The 22,506-nt window shown below is 36.3% G+C and overlaps 1 protein-coding gene across 1 annotated transcript; it reads left to right on the forward strand.

Moving 5' to 3' along the window:
• The first annotated feature begins 1,013 nt into the window (after positions 1–1,013).
• Positions 1,014–1,937, forward strand: LOC145091746 (thaumatin-like protein). The gene has a single exon (XM_079029534.1). The coding sequence runs from the start codon at positions 1,049–1,051 to the stop codon at positions 1,715–1,717; it is 669 nt and encodes a 222-aa protein (XP_078885660.1). The 5' UTR covers positions 1,014–1,048; the 3' UTR covers positions 1,718–1,937.
• Positions 1,938–22,506: the final 20,569 nt, after the last annotated feature.

The following is a 22,506-nucleotide window of genomic DNA, read 5'->3' on the forward strand; positions in this document are numbered from 1 at the left end:
AATAACACAATAATTAGTTTAAACAAATGAACCTATATATATATATATATATATATATATATATATATATATATATATATATATATATATATATATATATATATATATAGGGTTAGGTTCATTTGAGACCACCTATATTTTGTGAGACCGTGAGACGTATTTTTTTATTTTTTTTAGTTAATTCAAGTTTCGAAAATAATATTTAAAAAAAGAATTTTTTAATTTTTCCATTTATTTTGCATTTTAAAATTATTTTTAGAATATATACAGTGTAATATTCTATTTAGAATATTTCACGTATTTTTCAAAAAAAATGGAATTTTTTTTTATTTTTTTTTTATTTTTTTTAGTTAATTCAAGTTCCGAAAATAATATTTAAAAAAAGAATTTTTAGATTTTTCCATTTATTCTGCATTTTAAAATTATTTTTTAGAATATATCAGTGTAATATTCTATTTAGAATATTTCACGTATTTTTCAAAAAAAAAACGGAATTTTTTTTATTTATTTATTTATTTATTTATTTTTTAGTTAATTCAAGTTCCGAAAATAATATTTAAAAAAAGAATTTTTGGATTTTTCCATTTATTTTGCATTTTAAAATTATTTTTAGATTTGGTCTCACGGTCTCACAAAATTAGAATGGTCTCAAATGAACCTGAACCTATATATATATATATATATATATATATATATATATATATATATATATATATATATATATATATATATATATATATATATCACATTAATAGACAAATATGGATTATGCTTTTAACAAAACCATAATTTCGGAAATTTCCTCAAAACACCTTGCAACAGTTTTCCCACCCAAAATGAGTTCATCCACCGAGATGTTCTAGTAATTCTATAATGATTATGCAGAAAATGAGTTCATCCCATCCAAAATTATTTATACACCATCAACAATAAACAATAGTATTATTCATAGGCCACCCTTCCAATTTTACATTTATATCCTTACAGAAACCCTATATAAACCCAGCTCTCACTAATTCGTATACTCACCCTCACACCTACAATCACAATGACCTTCTCCACCATTTCCACTTACCTTCTCTTACCTCTTCTTTTTCACTTCGCCAGTGCCGCCGTTATTAATATCCGAAACAACTGTCCATACACTGTCTGGGCTGGTGCAGTGCCGGGCGGTGGCCGACAGCTTAACCCAGGCCAATCCTGGACTTTAAATGTGGCAGCAGGCACAAAAGGAGCTCGTATATGGCCCCGTACAAACTGCAACTTTGATGGGTCCGGTCGAGGCAGGTGTCAGACTGGTGACTGCAACGGCCTCCTCCGGTGCCAAAACTATGGCACACCACCTAACTCATTGGCCGAGTATGCTCTGAATCAATACAATAATCTTGACTTCTTCGACATTTCTCTTGTGGATGGATTCAATGTGCCAATGGAATTTAGCCCGAACTCTGGTGGGTGTACCCGAGGCATCAGATGTACTACGGACATCAATGGCCAATGCCCTAATCAGTTACGGGCTCCTGGTGGGTGCAATAACCCTTGCACGGTGTTCAAGACCGATCAATATTGTTGTAACTCTGGTAACTGTGGGCCAACTGATTTTTCTAGATTTTTCAAGGCTCGATGCCCTGATGCTTATAGCTACCCTAAAGATGATCAAACTAGCACGTTTACATGCCCTGGTGGAACCAACTACAGGGTTGTGTTTTGCCCTTGAACCTAGGTAGCTTGTTTGATTACGACGAGTTAAACAAGTTTAATCATATGCAATAAGTAAAATAAATGCATGAAAATATATATAGTGATGCATGGTCGAATTATAATAAGGCTTGTTCCTTGATGTAATAATGTTTTCGTTGTTGTATAATGTAAGACGTCTGTCTTGTGATTTTCTTTCTCGACTTGGTATTAATATCAATCATAAATTGCCGGACTAATATGATTATTATTCTTATTTTCTTTTAAGGATGGGAGATGACAATAATTTTTCTTCATATACAAAAATTGGTGTTTTAAAATATTGTACTATACAACTATGTAATGCATAAATTGTTGTGTATGGTAAAAGATTGTTCTTTACGGATCACTTCGGATTGTTTCCGTTTTTCATGAAATTAATTTAAATTTCTTTTTGGGTATCCATGCCGATATGATGCTCATAAGTAATGTTATCAACTAAATAGAAAATCAAACAACCTTTTTATTTTTTGGTTAATTTTTTAGGTCTTTGGGTCCTTTCTCATATGTTGACATTCGCTTCCGTAACAACGCACTTATTCTATAATTTAGGTTTGTCAACAAGTCGATTTGACCAGATTGAAAAGAACGATCTGATTTGATAACTTATGAATTATGACTAAGATCAACCATGTTATTTTGATTAAAGTTGTTAACCACTTTCCTTTCATATAAGATTTATTATTTTTATATATGATTGTAATGTTAAAAAAATTAGGTAAAATTAGCTAGCTATAAAATGCTTAATTTGTTATAAAAAATACCTACGCATTACAAGAAATGCGAGCATTAGCAGCGACATGTCGCCGTTGTTGCCTCACTACAAATGTTTCATATGTCGACATTAATATTTTATGTCGCCGCTAATGATTACAGTCGTCACTAATCCTTACATGTCACTGCTAAAATAGTTTCTTTTTTTATTTAACATTAAAATTATGAAAAACAATATAACATGTATAAAAATTGCTACAAAACTTAATTTTGCAAAAAAAATAGTTCGAAACTTTAACCACACTTAATACTATATCTAATCCAAAATATTAATCCATAGACATTCGGTCCAAAATATTCATCTAAATAGAATGCAATATATCCAAAATACTAACCCAGACAAAACATTTCATAAATCCTAAAAAAGTAGCTACTCGTCCTCATCACTCCCCTAATTTCCTTCGTTTATATTTTGTGACGACAATGAGCAAAACCAGTCTTCCAGTGCTGCACAACAGGCCGGGACTTTTAGCATTGTGTGCGGCATTTCCAACTACAAAGAAACCAAAATATATTACCAACATATCATAATAGCATTGTACTTTCCAAAATTACCAAAATACAAATTACCAACATATTAAACTATAACTGACATATCATTATAACATTCTACTTTTCAAGTTTAACATATATCATACACAATATTGCATATACATTATAACATTGTACCTTTTTTATTTTTCCATTATAGCATTGTACTTTTCAAAAATTACCAAACTACAAAATACCAACATATCAAACTATAACCAAACTACATGATACACAATATTGATATACATTATAACATTGTACTTTCTTTTTCATTTTTCCATTATAGCATTGTACTTTCCAAAAATAACCAAAATACAAAATACCAACATATCATTATAGCATTCTACTTTCTAAATACACTTAAACATACATCATACACAATATTGCATTGTGACAACCCGAACCTTTTTCTTGTTAACGTTAGCCCGATTCCGTTAAGTAAATTTTGAATTTTTATTTAATTTAATTCCGTCAAATTCTTATGCTTTGGAAAATCATTTAAGTTATATAATTAAATTTTATATAAGAGTTGGAACCAAAATCACACGAAAACCCAAGTTCTTCAAAAATCAGCAAAATCCAGCTGATTGGTGTTCACGGCCGTGAACCCGATCACGGCCGTAAACTATTCACAGCTGGGTGGACCCCACCACCAACCATGAACCCTGCCTATATATATATATATATATATATATATATATATATATATATATATATATATATATGTCTTCCTACCCCTTATTTATACTTTTATGGCCAAAAACTCATTTATCTTCTCTCTAATCTTCTAACCGCAAACTCAAGATTTCCTCATTTTCTTCTGAAATTCATCAAAAATCGCCTTTGGGGGTTGTTATGGAGCCTCTAAAACACGTTTTTCACCGAATCAGCAAACCTCTGTTGAAAGGTGTACGGCCGTGAACCCTTCAAATCTTCAAATCTTCAAGGGCCGAAATCTGTTCACGGTCGCAAACCCTTCAAGGACCATGAACCCTTCAAATCCTCACCAAGAACACCAAGAACCGTTCACGGCCGTGAACACTTTCCAGCAGTGAACACTTTGGAAACCAAAAACCCTCCATTCACTTCATCAATCTCGGTAACATTCCTAAACCAAAAACAAGTGTTTTCCAACATTGCTATGAGATGGTTGTTAGACATGGAGGGTTGTTTCTTCACGTGTTCATGCCCTGCGGATCAGAGGGTGAGGTGTGCTCTGGCCCTTTTGAGGCTCGGAGCGAAGGATTGGTGGAGGTTGACTATGGGATCTTATTCTGATGCGCAGCGGGCTGCGGTTACTTGGGATCAGTTTTGGGTGATCTTCAGTACTCGTTATGTTCCACGGGTAGAGAGAGAGAGAGAGAGAGGTTGGTTCAGGAGTTCTTAGAGCTAAATCAGGATTCAGAGTCGGTGACGGAGATCACCAGGATGTTCACTAAGAGGGCGATGTTCTGCCCTGAGTTTGCTTCGGAGCAGGCTCTAATGTCCTGATATCTGAGTATTCTTAAGAGGGATATCTGGCAGTTTGTGTCCACGCAGAGATGTAATACCTTGTTGGAGTTGCAGGAGGCCGCCAGGCGACGTGAGTTGGAGATTGAGTTGCAGTTACAAGAGCAGAGGCAGGCCACGGTACAGTCGCAGTCGGCGCCGAAACGGTCCAAACTGTTGACTCTAGGATTGGAGGTCAGAGCAGCCACACTTGTGAGAAGTGGGGGAAGGGTCATGCCGGAGTTTGCAGATCTGGTGGTGTGTGTCGTAAGTGCGGGAGAGAGGGGCATTATGCGAGGGATTATCGTTAGTCGACCCCAGTTCAGGATATGAGGATTTGTTATCATTGCCATTAGGTTCGACACTTGAGGGCCAACTGTCCACAGCTTGTTGCAAGACCGGTGTAGGCTCCAGGACCGGCCAATTTGAGGATTTCGGTCGGGGGTCAGGGTGGAGCGGAGTCTCCGAGGGCTCAGGGACACGTTTTCCAACTTATAGCAAAGGAGGCCAGGGCGGAGCCAGATGCAGCTACGGGTATGTTTCCATCTTGTTATCTTGTTATTGGTGTGATATTGTAAACCTGTCTGCCTTTCCCGCATGATTCGTAGTATGATTGAGGATCTTAGTAGTTAGGAGTGGTAGTCGGTTAGTGTTTAGGAGGATTGATGATAGAAAGATAAGATATATGATCTCGCTACTAGGAATAGCAGTTGCGACGTGAGAAGTGTTCAGTGGAGATTCGAACTTCCTTAGAGTTCAGGATGTGCGATGACGGGAGAGTTGTTCTGTGGAGGTTGCTCACTCCAGAAGGAACCAGTTCATGGAGAAGGGGGACTATATCAAGTAGGGACGATCGAGCCATGCCAGTTTTGTCATCGGTAGTTAGTAGTTGGTGCACTATGTGGAGAGAATTGGAAAATTCTCAGATGAAACAGCAAGCATTCGAGGTGGTCTAGTTGTTTGCATTCAGCAGTGTCATTAGCGGAGAGTGTGGTGTGGATAGAGCAGGTGACAGACATATGGGGCAGGGAACAGACCATGGTTTCAGGGAAGGTAGTTGATCGACGTGAGGAATGGGTTTAGGCCGGGGTAAAATTCATAGAACGGGTCTGGAGTTCGGAACCCTTAGAGGGCTAGAACAGACTGCGTGGGAGAGATTCCCAAGAAGAATGGTGCAAGGTGATGTACAACAGTTTTTGAGTGGTCCGGATAGACTGAAGGCCGATGGGCGTACTAGTCAGGCTGAAGGCTCGAAGAACGGTCCAGACAGGACGAAGGCCCAGAAGGGGGGTCCAGACATGCTGAAGGTTCTGAGAGTGGTCCAGATAGACTGAAGGCCTGGTAAGGCGGTCCAGTCATGTTGAAGACTCTGTATGTGTTAGTAGACCTGTATGCGGAGAATGAGTGAGTATGTCATCGTGAAATAGCAATCGATAAGGTCTAGCTCCAAGTATTGATCATGATGATGGAGTTAGCTAAAGGATGTGCATGGGCTTGTTAGTTATGTGATCAGATTCGGAGTATATGTGAGTTAGAGAATAGCAGTTGCTCTACATTGGTAGTGTAGAGTGGAGTTTTAGCACCATGGCACTTACGGATGTGGTAAAGATTATTTAGTAGACTTCCTGGAAGAATGGAAGGGAAAGGTATGTAGCTCCGGGAATGAGGGTTGGTTATCTAAAGGGAAAGAAGTAGTGTAAATGGATGATTGAAAGTATTTCAGTTATTGACAGTGAGCACTGATATTGTACCAGTTGTACGGAAGCACATCCGGGTTGGATGTTCGTTGAGGCTGTGGAATGGTTAGCGCTGATGTCGAATCATAGCGTTCGGAAGTGATGCAAGGGTATACCCTTGGGGTCCAATTACGGATGTAGTCATGAGTTGTGTGTGTGGTGGTGTTCCATCCTAGGGATGGTTGGACCCATCGTAGGCGTGCGTGGTTTTCCAGCCCAAGGCTGTGTGGGCTAGGTACGATGTGTATATGCGTTATAGATGGGTGTTCATGAGAGTTGCTCGGAAACTGTGGAATGTATTATCATGATTAGCGCGGTAAGGGATTTGATTCAAGGAGGAAATGGGATGAGTCTCCATCAGTGCATTTTGATAGAAGTAGCCCCATTTGGGCAAGGGTTAGCAGGTTAACACTGGGTCAGGACCGATGGTTTATAAAGGTGTTCAGTGTTCGCAATCGATGAATGAATGCGTAAGTCAGGGATATGGTAGTATCATCAGGTGGCACTTAATTGATGAGTGTTGTCATCAGAGAAAAGAAGTCGGTGGCCGGCTTGAAGCAGTTGTCAGGACCCTGCAGTGGAAGAGTTGAATTTTATAGGGATTCGATAGTAGTGTTTGAAGAAATCTGGGACAGTTTGAGATCAGTGGATGCATTGTGGGAGTATCATCCGGAATTGTGTGCTGCAGCAGGCTTCAAGGACGAAGCCTAATTTAAGTGGGGGAGATCTGTAACATCCCAAATTTTAGAAGTATGATTTCAGGGTTTAAAGTGTAATTTTGAAGAAGGGACTCGATGAGTAGGTATGCTTACTCGTCGAGTCGGAGTGGGTTTTGGGTCGCGAATTAAGTGACCAACTCACCGAGTCGGAAGCTGGACGCGACGAGTTGGTGCTAGAATGAGAAAAACCCTAATCTTAGGGTTCGCACCCTATTTAAAGGACTTTATGTCCTTCTCTCAACCTCCTTATTGCCCTCGAGAGACAGAAAAACCCTAGCTCGTGTGTAAGGCCGTTGGAGGGAGATTGAAGCTTTTAAAGGTGTTCTTGAGGAAGAAAATTGAAGATCAATAGGGCTTGCATCAAGAAAGTAGTACAGATCCAGAATCTACTGCAGTTTGGGCACATCTTAGAGGTAATAAGATATTACCTTTCCTTTGTTGCTTCTAGATCTATTCTTGAATGAGATTTGGGGCCATTTTGGTATGATTGAGATCTATTTTGGGTTGGGAGTTTAGATCTGAGGTTGCTACTTCAAATCTAGACTTGTGTTGGTCCAGAAAGTCATAAAGCATCAGTCATTGAGTTGTTGGTGAAGCCCCTTTGTCTTAAACCCTATCCCTAGAGTGATTTGGACCTTTAACTCCTTGGTTTCACGTAAAGTTTGCCACTTTACGTGGAGGTTAGGCCCTAGAAGAATGGATCTACAGTTTGGAGCCCTTGCATGGCTCGAAAAGCCTCTGTATGGATAAAGGACTGAAGAGACTTGGCGAGTCGTATGGGTGGACTCGGCGAGTCATATGAAGATGGGCATGGACACGACGAGTTGGAAGAACAACTCGGCGAGTCTGTTGAAGATTGTCATGGACTCGGCGAGTCTATTCTTGGACTCGGCGAATCAGGTCGCAGAACCCCAACCTCTTTTGGTTAAAGCCTTGGATTAGTGAGTCGATTAGGTACTAAGTGAGTTGGACAGGATGGGACTCAGAGATCATTGGACTCGACAAGTCTTAGGGCGACTCGGCGAGTTAAGTCGTGCTATGAGAGTTTTCTGAGTATGAGAGCTCGACGAGTCGACGGGTTGACTCAGCGAGTAGAGTCAATTAGGAAGGTTGACTTTGGCCAGGACTTTGACTTTGACCTGTTTGACCTTCAGGGGTGTTATGGTATTTTGGATATTTATGTCATGGTCCATTGATGGCATCAGGTGTTGAAGTTTGGAGCAGTGCTTTGAGTCAGTGCTTTTGTGGTTCGGTTCGGCAGTTGCAAGGTGAGTTATCCTCACTATATCAACAGGGTCTAAGGCTCCAAGGTTGGCCCTTTATCATATGGGAATCCGAGTATTGTTTGATATGTTTTTGAGTTGCTAGATCTGCATCCTGGTTTTAGGATGGTGTTATGTTAGTGACCTGGTTAAGGTCGTTATCCTGGTTGTAGGGTAAGGTTATGTTAGTGACCGGTTAGATCGGTATCATGGTTAGCATGTTGCTATGCTGCATGATCTGATAGATTCGTTTGTTTGGCTGAGGATTTTTTATGTGGTTAATTGTTTTATGTGCACATGGTTGTTTGGCTGGGTTTGGGTTGAGGCGGGTCCTGCTTTTGTTGTAGGCCAACATACCCAGGGCGGACCGGATAGACCGAAGGCCCAGCGAGCGGTCCGGGTAGGCTAAAGGCCCCAAGAGGGCGGCCCAGACGTGCCGAGGCTCGGAGAGTGAACCAGGCCGACTGAAGGCCGGTACGAGTGGACCAGTCATACTGCAGACTCAGAGAGTGGACCAGGTGGATTGAAGGCCCGGTGCGGGCGGACCAATCACAATGTAGACTCGATATGCATGGTTGTTTTGTATTGATTATATGATATGAGTATGGTTATATGTGGTTGGTATTTTGGGGGTAACTCACTAAGCTTTCAGGCTTACAGTTGTAGTGTTTTGGTTTCAGGTACTTCAGGAGATCGTGGCAAGGCGAAGGCGTGATCGTACCGCTCCTCATACTTCATGATTTGGTGATTTGGTTCTGGGGATACTCTGATGTTTAAACTCTTTTGAAAACAAGTTGTAATAGTTTAATGGCTTCTGAATGAATTAAAATGTTTTAAATTGGTGCAATTTTTATGAGTGTTACATGGGAGAGTTGGGTGTCAAAGTCTTAAGGAAGTTAACTGTTAATCGGGTTCTTCAGTCACTTTCTAATTCACGTAGTGAGTTCTTTAAGGACTACTATGTAACAAACTATGACATGACCCTTAATGATCTTACCTATTTTCTTGATGTTGCTGAATCAGCAATGATTTGGAGCACTGGTAAAGCAAATTTGATTAGAAGATCAACTTCCCAAACTTCCATGGACATTGACAATGGTAACATTGGATATCTAGAAAAGTTTTCTCTTCCCAATGGAAAGGGTTCGTCCATAGTCAACTCGGTTGACCAAATGGTAAAGAGAAAGGCTAAGTCTGAGATAGTCCCATTACCAAAGAGTCCATATGTTTCCATTCCCAAGAGAAGGGACATTTTTGGAAAGCTGCCCATTTTACCTGAAAGATCATAAGGATGGTAAAGTCAAAAAGGGTTTGACTCTACTTCAGGTAAAGTCCACTATCTAACTCTATTAAGTTCCTATTTTGATATTCTTAATACATGATGTAATGTAATTACATTTTGATGTTTTGTAGAGTCAAAGCATAGTAAGGAAGCTTAAAGAAAGAGTAAGTTGATTCTGATCGCGAATAGATAGATTTCAATCGCATAGTTTGATGATCAGAATTTTGAGTTGCTGCTTAAGAGTTATGTTATATTGCTTAGGAATAGATAAAAACATGTTTTCATATGTATTTGCATTATTAGGATAAGTTTTTTCTGCAAGTTTTAAAATAAAAGAAAAGTTTTGATTTTATCCTTACAATGGCATTTGTGAAAAAATGTCGTTTATATGATTTCGTTGATAGCAATATTGGAAAATGGATTTGATACTTTCATTTGTGGTAGTGTCATAATTTACCAAATAAGGAAAGATTTTCATCACCCAAGTTTCAATTGGATAGAAACTTAGAATCATGCAACTTTTCTTGTATGATGAATGAGAATTTTCATCTTTGGTAAATTGAGACTAGTTCCTTGTTCACATGTACATGTGAGTCAAGTGAAGGACTAAAGGATCGGGTACATTAGGTTGTGCGTTGGTCAGATCCATTACAAAGGCTAATAAAGCTATTCATTATGATTTACTAAAGTTTAGTAAATATGGTTATGCTTACAAGTTTAAGTTTAATCTAAAACATTGGAAAGTTTCAATGATTGGCAGAATGAATAAGAAGAATCAAATTAGGAAGAAAGATAAAAATTTCTCCAATCTGAAGAGATGGAGAGTACTTAAGTATCTTGTTTTATGATTATATTAGTGATTATGGAACCATATCACAATTGATCCTCTAAGAAATCCTTAGTACATTTGTTTGGCTAAGGAGAGGAATCGTGAAGTGTGGAAATGATCAAATCAAAAGACAAATCATACTTTGTTCCAAAACAAGTCATAGAGTCGTACTCTAAGATAGTAACTTGAGTGATATAACTTTAAGAAAGGTTTATAACACTTATCCAATGTGGAGTAACATGTTTCTTACTCTTGTACATTTGAGATTGGTAAGTTGTGATGTTTTGGATAAGACAAAACCAGCTAAAACCAATTGTGAGAAGTGTTTATCTTGATAAGAATCCACACTAACTCTTGAATATTTGTTTTGTCAAGGAATGGTTCTTGACAAGAGAATCTTATATGTCAAGAGGTCAGTAGGAGTCTTAAAAGATCTTGAGATAGTTTCAAGAACTGATCAAGAGTATTGTTAATCACTAGCACAAGACGTGAGGTTTATAACCTATCATGTTGACATATTTTTGTTTTTGTGCCCATTCCAGTTAAAGTTAGCTTTGCATATGAGTTCTGAAAGTTCTCAATTGGTTTCATAACAACTTGGAAGCAATGGCAGGCCCTTGTGCTGCCAGGTGGCAAGAAGTTAAGACTGCACAAGTTCAATCCATATGAATTTGGATTTGTCACTAACCTTGTCTTCTGATTATGGTTTTGACAAATTCACATGGATAGGAACACATACACCATAAAATCTAAGTGTCATAAGGTTTCACTCCGATTCATAAAAATGATGGTGAGGAAACGCTTTCACTAAGTAGATTTTAAGTAGAGAGCAATTGTGATATTTTCATTCTCAAAGTCGTTAGTGGAGCGCTTGTGGTTAACCGGCACACTAACATAGACTTGTGACAAATGGCAAAGGTCTAAACAATTGAGACTATGATTACGACATTGCTTGTCATAGTTCTGAAATTGTTTAGACACACATGTGATCTATCTAAGGAAAGGTGTATGATTTTGATAAAGTCTTATCAAAGCATCTCGTATCAGAAAACTGAACTTTGGTAAGAAAGTGAATAAAGTATTGATTTCTAGAAGTCCAGCTGATTTTTGGGTGCAAATCAAAGCTAGTGGGAGCATAAAGTGTTATGCTAGTTAAATTATAATTATCATGTTAGTGGGAGCATGATTAATATGTTTAGTATTGCAAGTTAGCAATGTTAATTATAGAAAAAAAAAAGTTTCAATTCGCCTTGAAAAGTTGTTTTGCTATAATTAAGGGAGAGGATTTTATACTTCGTTCCAATTCTACAAGCTTAGACTGAGATTTTAATCAACTGTAGTCAAGGAAATATATGAATGTTATGTTGGAATGGTTCAACATAAGGAAATTCTATATATGTTGCGTTTTCAAAATTCGATTATGATTACGACATCCCTCTTCATAGTTCGAATTGTGAGAACATGGCAAATAAAAATTTTATAGCATGAATCATGTCCCATATGCTTCGTGTAGAGGATCGATTACATCCATTCTAAATTTTCCAAATGCTTAGGGCATTAAGAGGGAAAAAGGAATAGAACCGAATATGACTAAAATGATTAAGCAATTGTCGAGGATAATCTGAGGTTTACCAAAGATTGGTTGCTCATGGACAATTGGAAGTATAGTGTAAACTTTGGAAAGGACCATATTGACATATTATGAAAAGAGGCAACTCTTGTTCAGAAGTGATAATCAAAATGGTAATATGGAATTGTTTCCATAGGAGGAAGTTATTCTTTGAATGTGTGTAAGATTAGAAATCTTAATGCAAGAAGGATGTTCAAAGGAATGAACTTTGAATTTGAGACTTCGGTTCCATGGAATTGCTATCCATTGGAATTCTTTGTAATGTCTGTTGCCAAGTCTTTGTGACTTTTGTGCATAGTCATTACAAGTGAATCATCGCATATAAGTTTAGAATCTAACAGATTACAGTAAATGGCAAGAGTTTGGTATTCTTACATTTACAAAAGGGGTTTGGATTGTGAAATGAGCATCATTGGAGTCGTGTTCAATTGATCTATTTCACAAGAGAAATGACCATATGTAAATATAGTGTGCATGCTTGGTGCATGGCATGACTATTGTTTTTATTCAATTATTAAGTTGATAAAATCGAAACATTGAATAATGAGTAATCAATATGGTGCTTAGATAAAAGGTGTTTTTATTTACTCTCAAAGTGTTGGGGCCATATAGGATTAGTATTATTCTTGTGTTTCACTTTGCATGTTTTGACTTCCAGAATAATTATTTTATTCAAACTCTCCACAGTCGGTCATACGTTGGAAGTAGGTATTGAATTAAAACTGTCATGAATTTGGCTTGTAAGATTTGTTTAAGGTGCATTAGACATAGAAATGGTTGCTACAACATTCATGAGTGCTCATAAGTTCTGAGTATTGGATTAAACCCACGCTCATTTGAATCACTTCATGGAATTTATCTCGAGTGATCGTGAGACGGTAATATCATATAAGTCTTCAAACCTAGAGATATGAGTTGTTGACTATGAGTTGGTTATACATTGATTGTACGAAAACGCATCAGTAACTTGATGTTATAAAACGTGCCTTTGTGTATGATTCAACAAGTAGTTAGTACAAGCATATGAGTCGAAGTGTATCGATTCCTTTTACCTCATAAGGATAAAAGCGATATTTGTGGGCCCCTCGATGATTTAGTGATGACACCCCTAAGTGCTTGGCCAAGCCTAGACTGGTTTGATTTGTTCAACTAGTCAGTTGTCATAAATCGAAAATCGGGAAAAAACAAATGGACTGAGAGAATCATTATAATCCATGTCTCAGTCCATATGATATCTAGAATAGAAAAATATATGATCACTTATCTAATGGACGCGTCATTTGATTTGTTCAGAGTTCGACAACAGCTTTAAGAGCTACGATTGCTAGTCAGGTTATGAAGTCGTACTTGCAATAATAGTTTTAGACTTATCCAAGTGGGAGACTGTTGGATTAGATGTCTAAGCCCATAACTATTATTGGTATGTACTTGACCCGAGAGTAGCATGGTCCATTTGGGTTGCATATCATCAGGGCAATTTGTTAGGATGGACTTTTGAGAGAAGATGTTGGATATGATTTATTAATATATTATAAGTTATAATATATTAATATGAAATCATGTGTTTTAATTAGTAGTGATCAACAATTAATTTGGAATTAATTTAGTGATCAAAAGAGACTAATTAAATCTATGGGGACTAATTATGTTAATTAGTTATATTTATATGTGTTGGGCTTATGATCCATGTTGGACCAAGTTTATGTATGGATACATAAAGAGTTGGGCCACATGAACCATGGATCATTAAACCCATGGGTATGGATTTGGGTTATGGGTTATACCCATGACTCTTGGACTCCTCACACATATAAATAGATGCTTCTAGCCCAAAAATTGTGACTTACTCTAGCCTTAGAGTTCATGGAGTTTTTGGTGCATGGAGATTCTCTCTCAAGTTCATTTGTTGTCCATGATGTGTTGTGATTCCACTTGAGGCTTCCACACTATTGGGGCTAAGTTCCTAAGGCCAAATGCATCAAGACTTCCAGCCATATGAAAAGGTATGTTACACTAACTAGTATCTTGTGTAGTTTACATCTTTTTATACTAGTTATAGGCTTAATACCTTGGAAACACCTTTTCATGTATAATTAGTGAAAACATAGATCCAAGGTATTTAGGGTTGCATGTACACCTTAGGAGTGTTAGAATGCTCAAAACCCAACACAATGCATATAAGTTTAGAATCCAACAGATTTAGGTAAATGGCAGGATTTGGAATTCTTGCATTTGCGGTAAGGATTTGGGACTGTGAAATGAGAATCATTGGAATTATGTTCAACCGATCTATTTCACAAAGTAAAGATCATAGAAAAACTTAGTATGTATACATGGTGTATGGCATAACTAATGTTTAGACAAACATAGTGTGCATACTGTTGGTGTATGGCATAACACTCCTAAGTGTACATGCAACCCTAAATACCCTAGATCTATGTTTTCTCTATTATACATGCAATTATGAGCATCCAAGGTATTATCCTAATCTAGCATACAAATAATGAATATAACAAGATAGAATACATACCTCTTTGATGTAGAATGTCTTCATGAAGCTTGAGTGCCTAGTGCCTCAAGTGTGACACCTCAAATGGTTCACACAACACCAAATACACTTGGAATAACTTGAGAGAAACTTGAACACTCCTAAAATCGGCTAGCCCTTTCTTATTATTCATAGTGGCCGATTTTTCCCAAAGAATATGATCTTATATAGTTGTTACAATTAGGGTAAATCCTAATTGTCATGGCCTTCCATTTCCCTGGATCCATGGGTTCAAATACACCATGAAGCATCCATGGACCATCCTATGGGTTTTAGCCCAACTTGATTATCCATGGAGCATTAGCCCACTATACAAGTATGGATGATTTACACAATCAACCCATATATTTAATTAGTCTTCTTTTGATCACTTAACTAATTCTAGATTAATTCTTGATCAATACTAATTAAATAATCCTATTAATATATTAGAACTTATAATATATTAATCAACCTTAAGTGTTATTTCTCTCATTATAGTATATCCAAGTGCATGATGCCATGCAACCCAAATGGACCATGCCGGGTCGGGTCAAGTCTTACCAATTATAGTTATGGATTTAGACATTAATCCAACAGTCTCCCACTTGGATAAGTCTAAAACTATTATTGCAAGTATGACTTCAAGAACCGACTGGAAATCGTAGCTCACAAAAGCTTCTATCGAACTCTGACCTTGCCGATGAACTCTGACCCTTGTTAATGACTTTTCCATTAGATATGTGATCATATATTCCTCCATTCTGGATATCGTATGGACTGAGACATGGATTATCAATCATTCTCTCTGTCCATTTGTTGTTTCCCGATTTCCGATTCATGATGACTGACTAATTGAACAAATCAAATCAGTCCTGCTTAGCCAAGCACTCACATGTATCATCATTAAATCATCGAGGGGCCCAAAGATATCGCTTTTATCCCGAAGGTAAAAGGAATGGATAAACTTCGACTCATATGGCTTGTTCTGCTACTTGTTGAATCATACACAAAGGCACGTTTTATAACATCAAGTTACCAATGCGTTTTCGTGCAATCAATGTACTATCAACTCATATCTCTAGGTTTGAAGAATATAAGATTTTATCGTCTCATGATCACTAGTGATAAAATCCATGAAGTGATTCAAGTGAGCGTGGGTTGAATCCAATACTCAGAACTTATGAGCACTCATGAGTGTTGTAGCACAACTTTGTCCACCAATTTGGACCTCTACAAGCCAACCCATGACAGTCTTGATTCATATCTACTTCCAACATATGACCGACTGTGGATGGTTTGAATAACTTTGTCATTCCGAAAGAATAACCTAGTTTATTCTGAAAGTCAAAACATGCAAAATGAAACACAAGAATAATTGAATCTAATATGGTATCAAAACCTATGAATATAAATAAAACATCTTTTATTTATCACCATACTGATTACTCATTATTCATTGTTTCGGTTTTATCAACTTTATACTTGAATTAAAAACACTAGTTGTCCCATACTCCAAGCATGTACACTATGTTTTATCTAAACAATAGCTTTTCCATATGCCAAGTATGCACTCTATGTTTGTCTATGATCCTTACTTTGTGAAATAAACCAATTGACCAAACTTTCAATTATTCTAATTTCACACTCCCGAATTCTTATGGCAAATGTAGGAATTCCAAATTCATGCCATTTTACCGAAATCTGTTAGATTCTAAACTTATATGCAATGATTCTCTTGTAATGATTATGCACAAAGTCACAAAGACTTGACAACAAACATTGCAGAGCATTCCAAAGGAGATCAACTCCTTGGAAACATCCTTCTTGCATTAAGTTTCCTAATCTTACACAGATTGAATAATTTCTAACTTTGAAACATTTCTAGATTCCATTTTGACTATCACTTCTGAACAAGAGTTGCCTCCTTACAGATTATGCCAATATGGTCCTTCCAAAATTATCACTATACTTTCAACTATCCTTGAGCAACCAATCTTTGGTAAACCTTAGATTGTCCTCGACAATTGTTTAATCCTTTTAGTCATATCCAATTATAGACCTTTTCCCTTCTAAATGCCCCAAGCATTTGGAAAATTTTAGAAAGGATGAATATAGCACATGTAACCGATCCTATATCCGAAGCATATGGAACACGATTCATGATGTCTCACATAAAGACTAAACCAGTCTTTTGCTATAATATTTCCATTTCAATTTGCCAAGTTCTCATAATTCAGATTATCAAAAGGGGTGTCGTAATCATAATCGAATTTTAGAACGCAAATAATGAACCCATATATAGAATTTCCTTATGAAATTCATATATATTCTTGACTAAATTTGATTAAAATCTCAATCTAAGCTTTTAGAATTGAAACGAAGTATAATTTCCTCTCCCTTAATTATAGCAAACCACCTTTTTTTTAGCGAATTGAAACTTTTTTTTTTCTATAATTAACATTGCTAACTTGCAATACTTATCATAATTATCATGCTCCCACTAAGATGATGATTATTAGCATAACACTTATGCTCCCACTAGCTTTGACATGTACTCAGAAATCAGTTGGACTTCTAGAAATCAATACTTTATTGACTTTCTTACCAAAGTTCAGATTTATGATACTAGATTGCTTTGATAAAACTTTATCAAAATCATACACCTTTCATTAGATATCTCACAGGTGTGTCTAAACAATTTAAGAACTATGAAAAGGGATGTCGTAATCATAGTCTCAATTGTTTAGACCTTTGCCACTTCTCACAAGTCCAGGTTAGTGTGCCGGTTAACCACACACGCTCCACTAACGACTTTGAGAATGTAAATATCACAATTGCTATCTAGTTAAAATCTACTTACTGAAAGTGTTTCCTCACCATCATTTTCATGAATCAGAGAGAAACCTTATGACACTTAGATTTAATGGTGTATGTGTTCTTATCCATGTGAATTGTCAAAACCATAGTCACAAGACAAGGATAATGACAAATCCAAACTCATATGGACTGAACTCAATCTTAATTTCTTGCCATCTGGCAGCTCAAGGGCCTGTCATTGCTTCCAAGTTGTTGTGCAACCAATTGAGAACTCTAAGAACTCATATGTAAAGCCAACTTTAATTGGAATGGGCACAGAATATGTCAACACGATAGGTTATAAACCTCAAGTCGTGCGCTAGTGAAGAACTTCAGGTTTTATTCTTGATTAGTTCTTGAGACTTTCAAGAACTTTAAGACTCCCACTGTCCTCTTGACATATAAGACTTTCTTGTCAGATATTCAAGTGATAGTGTGGATTCTAATCAAGACAAACACTTCACACAATTGGCCTTAGTTGGTCTTTGTTTTGTCCAAAACATCACAACTTACCAATTTCAAATGTACAAGAGTAGAAAACTTTTATTCTTACATTTGACAAGTGTTTTAAACCTTCTTTAAGACATGTCACTCAAGTTACAATCTCAGAGTATGACTCTAAGAATTGTTTTGGAATGAAATATGACTCATCTTCTTGATTTAACCACTTCAACAATTCATAGCTCCTCTTCTTAGCTATCAGAATGCACTTAGAGGATGAATTGCGATAAGGTATCTTAATCATTATGATGATCATATGACATGATACTAAAGTACTCTCCCATCTTTTCAGATTTGAGAAACTTTTATCCTTCTGCCTAATTTGATTCTTCTTATTCGCTCTTCCATACATTAGAACCTTTTCCAATGTCTCAGAATTACACTTAGGCTTGTAAGTATAACCATATTTACTGAGCTTTAGTAAATTATGAAGAATAATCTTATCGATCTTTTGTGGTGGAATTTGGCCAGTGCACAAGAATGTGTACTTGATCCCTTATTCCTTCACTTGACTCACACATCCATGTGAACAAGTAGTTAGTCTTAATTTTCAAATGCTTGAAAGTTCTCATTCATCATGCTATACAACTTGCATGATTCCAAGTTTCTATCCAATTGAAACTTGGGTGATGAGGATCTTTTCTTATTTGGTAAATTTAGACATTACCACAAATAAAAGAATCAATTTCATATTTCCAATATTGCTATCAATGGAATCATATAAACAACACTTCTTTTCCACAAATGCCATTGTAAGGATATTTTAAAATAAATAAAATTAAAAAATTTTCTTTTATTTTAAAACTTTGCGGAAAAACTACCCTTACAATGCAAAAGAGCAAGAAAACTATGTTGTCATCTGTTCCTAAGCAATATATCATAACTCCTAAGAAGTGGCTCAAGAATCCGATCTTTAAACTATGCGATCAGATTCAGTATATTCTTTCTTTATGTTCCTTCACTTTTCTTTGATTCTTAAAACATCAACATGTGACCCAGTCACATCATGTAATAAGAATCTCAGAATAGAAACTTAGCAGAGTTAGATAGGGGACTTTACCTAAAGTAGAGTCAAACTTATTGACTTTAACATCCTTAGGTAAATTTGGCAGCTTCGCAACCAATGCCCCTTTCTTTGGAAATATAAACATATGGACCCTTTGGTAATGGGACTATCTCAGACGTAGCTTTTCTCTTTACCATTTGGTCAATCGAGTTGACTATGGCTGATCCGTTTCCATTGGGAAGAGAATGCTTTTTCTGGATTTCTAGTGTCATCATTGTCAATGTCCATAAAGTTTTAGGAAGTTGATCTTAGCAAATAGATAAGATCATTAACGGTCTTGTCATAGTCTGTTTCATAGGAGTCCCAAAGGAACTCACTATGTGACTTAGAAAGTGATTGAACCACCAACATTCTCAAGACTTTGACACCCAACTCTCTCGGCTTGTCAGTATGTGACTTCATCTCCAAGATGTGAGCACACCTAGACCTTGCCTTGCCAATAGGGCTTGAGTGACCTTAAACTTTTAGGAACTTGTGGGTTAGGGAGAATAATTGGAGGAGGTGAAAGAAGTATGATATCCATGAGACATCATCTTCATTTACGAAAGCTTGTTTCAAGAGATTTGGGAAGATCATAAATGTCTAAACCAGACATGTTTTGGGAGATATTCAAGATAGTTGATTTAAAGTCCTTAATATGACACCCAATATGAAATATTAAAGCTAGGACCAACAAACTATTTTATAACTTAGAAGAGGGATGCCGTAATCCAAGCTATAAAATATTTGAAGGTAGGTGAATGACGATTCACCAATTTCTACCAAGATAAACGAAATGTATTATTAGGTTTTAATTGGATTTGCAACTCCTAGATCTTTTGAGATTCATTGAACTTTTCAATGGCATGTTTCAATCTCGAGTGTGCCCTTCAGGTTTTGTGACTGGGATGTCGATGGTCACAAAACAAGGTGTGAATAACCATGCAAATATACTTGGTACCATTAAGTGTTTACCCCTCAATCGATGTTTTGGTTAACCACACACGCTCCATTGATACTAGGATAAACATTAAGTTATCCTTTGCCTACCTTGTTAAATACGAGTTAGTGTGCCGGTTAACCACACATGCTCCACTAACCGACTTAAACAAAGTGCAAAGTGTAATTTCATGGATTAGCACCTTATTCACATTTTCCTAAGTAACTAAGATTGGGTATTTATAAATGGTTTAGTTACTTAGTATTTATCATTAATACTTTTAATGAAGGGAGAATTCTAGTCCTTGTCCAACCCGTTCGGCTAACGACCCTCCACCGGTCAAGGAAGCGGTGGGTGAGAGTGGACACCCATTAAACTGCCATTTTATAGGCAGTAACCTTATAGACCGGCTTCGTGAATGAGGCCTACTAACGGTAAGACTGACTTGCTCTTATATATGTAAATAAATATTATTAACTTATAATATTATAAAGTATAAGGGTTGAATTTTAACTATTAAAATTCCAAGTGCTAACTTGGAATTAAAGTATTCATTAGAGAAAACTTTTCAAATTCCAAAACTTGAGGGCAAGTTTTGAAACTATTCAAAACTAATTAATTCCATAACTTATGTGTTTAAAGTAGTTTTAATTAAAAACTCTTCAAGTTCCATAACTTGAGGACAAGTTATGGAAGACTATAAACTAATTAAAAAATTATTATTGTAACTTATGGAACTAATTAAGGTTACACTTTTTTTTATTTTATTATTTAATGAAGAGACTCTTGAACCTCCATAACTTGAGGACAAGTTATGGAGTCATAAAACCATTTAATTAGAACTAGACTCTTCATTTTGTAACCTTTGCCAACTTTTATGAGTTTTATGATTCTTAAATGTGACTTTTCATATAACTTGAGGACAAGTTACAAAAACACACTTTGGAATCAACTCTTAGATTAAAATGGATTGAAATCAACTATTTCACACAACTTTTCTATTAATCTAAGAACAAGATAATTCAGATTATCAATCTTCAAGAAATTAGCATGAACATACAAACTAATAAAAATCTTGAAATTATGACAATTATCTTAGAAATTGGATTAGCATGAACATTACCACATCAAAAAACAAGTTTATAAGTCCAAAAACATCTTAGGGTAATGTTCCTAGTCAAATTCCAGCCAAAACAATCGAATATATGTTGTCAGGGGGTCCAACTCGTCGAGTGCACGAACCAACTCGGCGAGTTGGATGCATTTTGCCTTGGACTCGCCGAGTCTGTTGTGCAGACAACATCAAAACTCGATTTTTTCAGCTATTTTTGCAAGTATAACAAGAAAATAAACCTGGCTCTGATACCACTGTTGGGTTATGAGCATTCTAACACTCCTAAGTGTACATGCAACCCTAAATACCCTAGATCTATGTTTTCTCTATTATACATGCAATTATGAGCATCCAAGGTATTATCCTAATCTAGCATACAAATAATGAATATAACAAGATAGAATACATACCTCTTTGATGTAGAATGTCTTCATGAAGCTTGAGTGCCTAGTGCCTCAAGTGTGACACCTCAAATGGTTCACACAACACCAAATACACTTGGAATAACTTGAGAGAAACTTGAACACTCCTAAAATCGGCTAGCCCTTTCTTATTATTCATAGTGGCCGATTTTTCCCAAAGAATATGATCTTATATAGTTGTTACAATTAGGGTAAATCCTAATTGTCATGGCCTTCCATTTCCTTGGATCCATGGGTTCAAATACACCATGGAGCATCCATGGACCATCCTATGGGTTTTAGCCCAACTTGATTATCCATGGAGCATTAGCCCACTATACAAGTATGGATGATTTACACAATCAACCCATATATTTAATTAGTCTTCTTTTGATCACTTAATTAATTCTAGATTAATTCTTGATCAATACTAATTAAATAATCCTATTAATATATTAGAACTTATAATATATTAATCAACCTTAAGTGTTATTTCTCTCATTATAGTATATCCAAGTGCATGATGCCATGCAACCCAAATGGACCATGTCGGGTCGGGTCAAGTCTTACCAATTATAGTTATGGACTTAGACATTAATCGAACACATACTTGGTGTATGGCATGACTAGTATTTAGAAAACATAGTGTACATGCTTGGAGCATGGTACAGTTATTGTTTTAATTCAAGTATAAATTTGATAGTTTGAAACAGTATGCAATGAATAATGGGTAATCAATATGGTGATAAATAAAAGGTGTTTTATTTATATTCATAAGTTATGAGATCATATTGGATTCGATTACTCTTGTGTTTCATTTTGCATGTTTTGACTTCTAGAATAACTAGGTCATTCTTCCAGAATGACTAAGTTATTCAAACTATCCACAATCGTTCATATGTTGGAAGTAGATATGAATCAAGACTGTCATGAAGCTAGATTGTAGATGTCTAAGGTATGGGACATAGCAAGTGGTGCTACAACATTCATGAGTACTCATAAGCTCTGAGTATTGGATTCAACCCACGCTTATTTGACTCGCTTCATGGATTTTATCACGAGTGATCATGAGACGATAATATCTTATATTCTTCAAACCTATAAATATGAGTTGTTACTATGAGTTGGTTA

The sequence above is a fragment of the Lactuca serriola genome, chromosome 3, assembly GCF_051521515.1.
Source record: "Lactuca serriola cultivar US96UC23 chromosome 3, Lser_US96UC23_V15, whole genome shotgun sequence".
NCBI classification, from domain to species: Eukaryota; Viridiplantae; Streptophyta; class Magnoliopsida; order Asterales; family Asteraceae; genus Lactuca; species Lactuca serriola.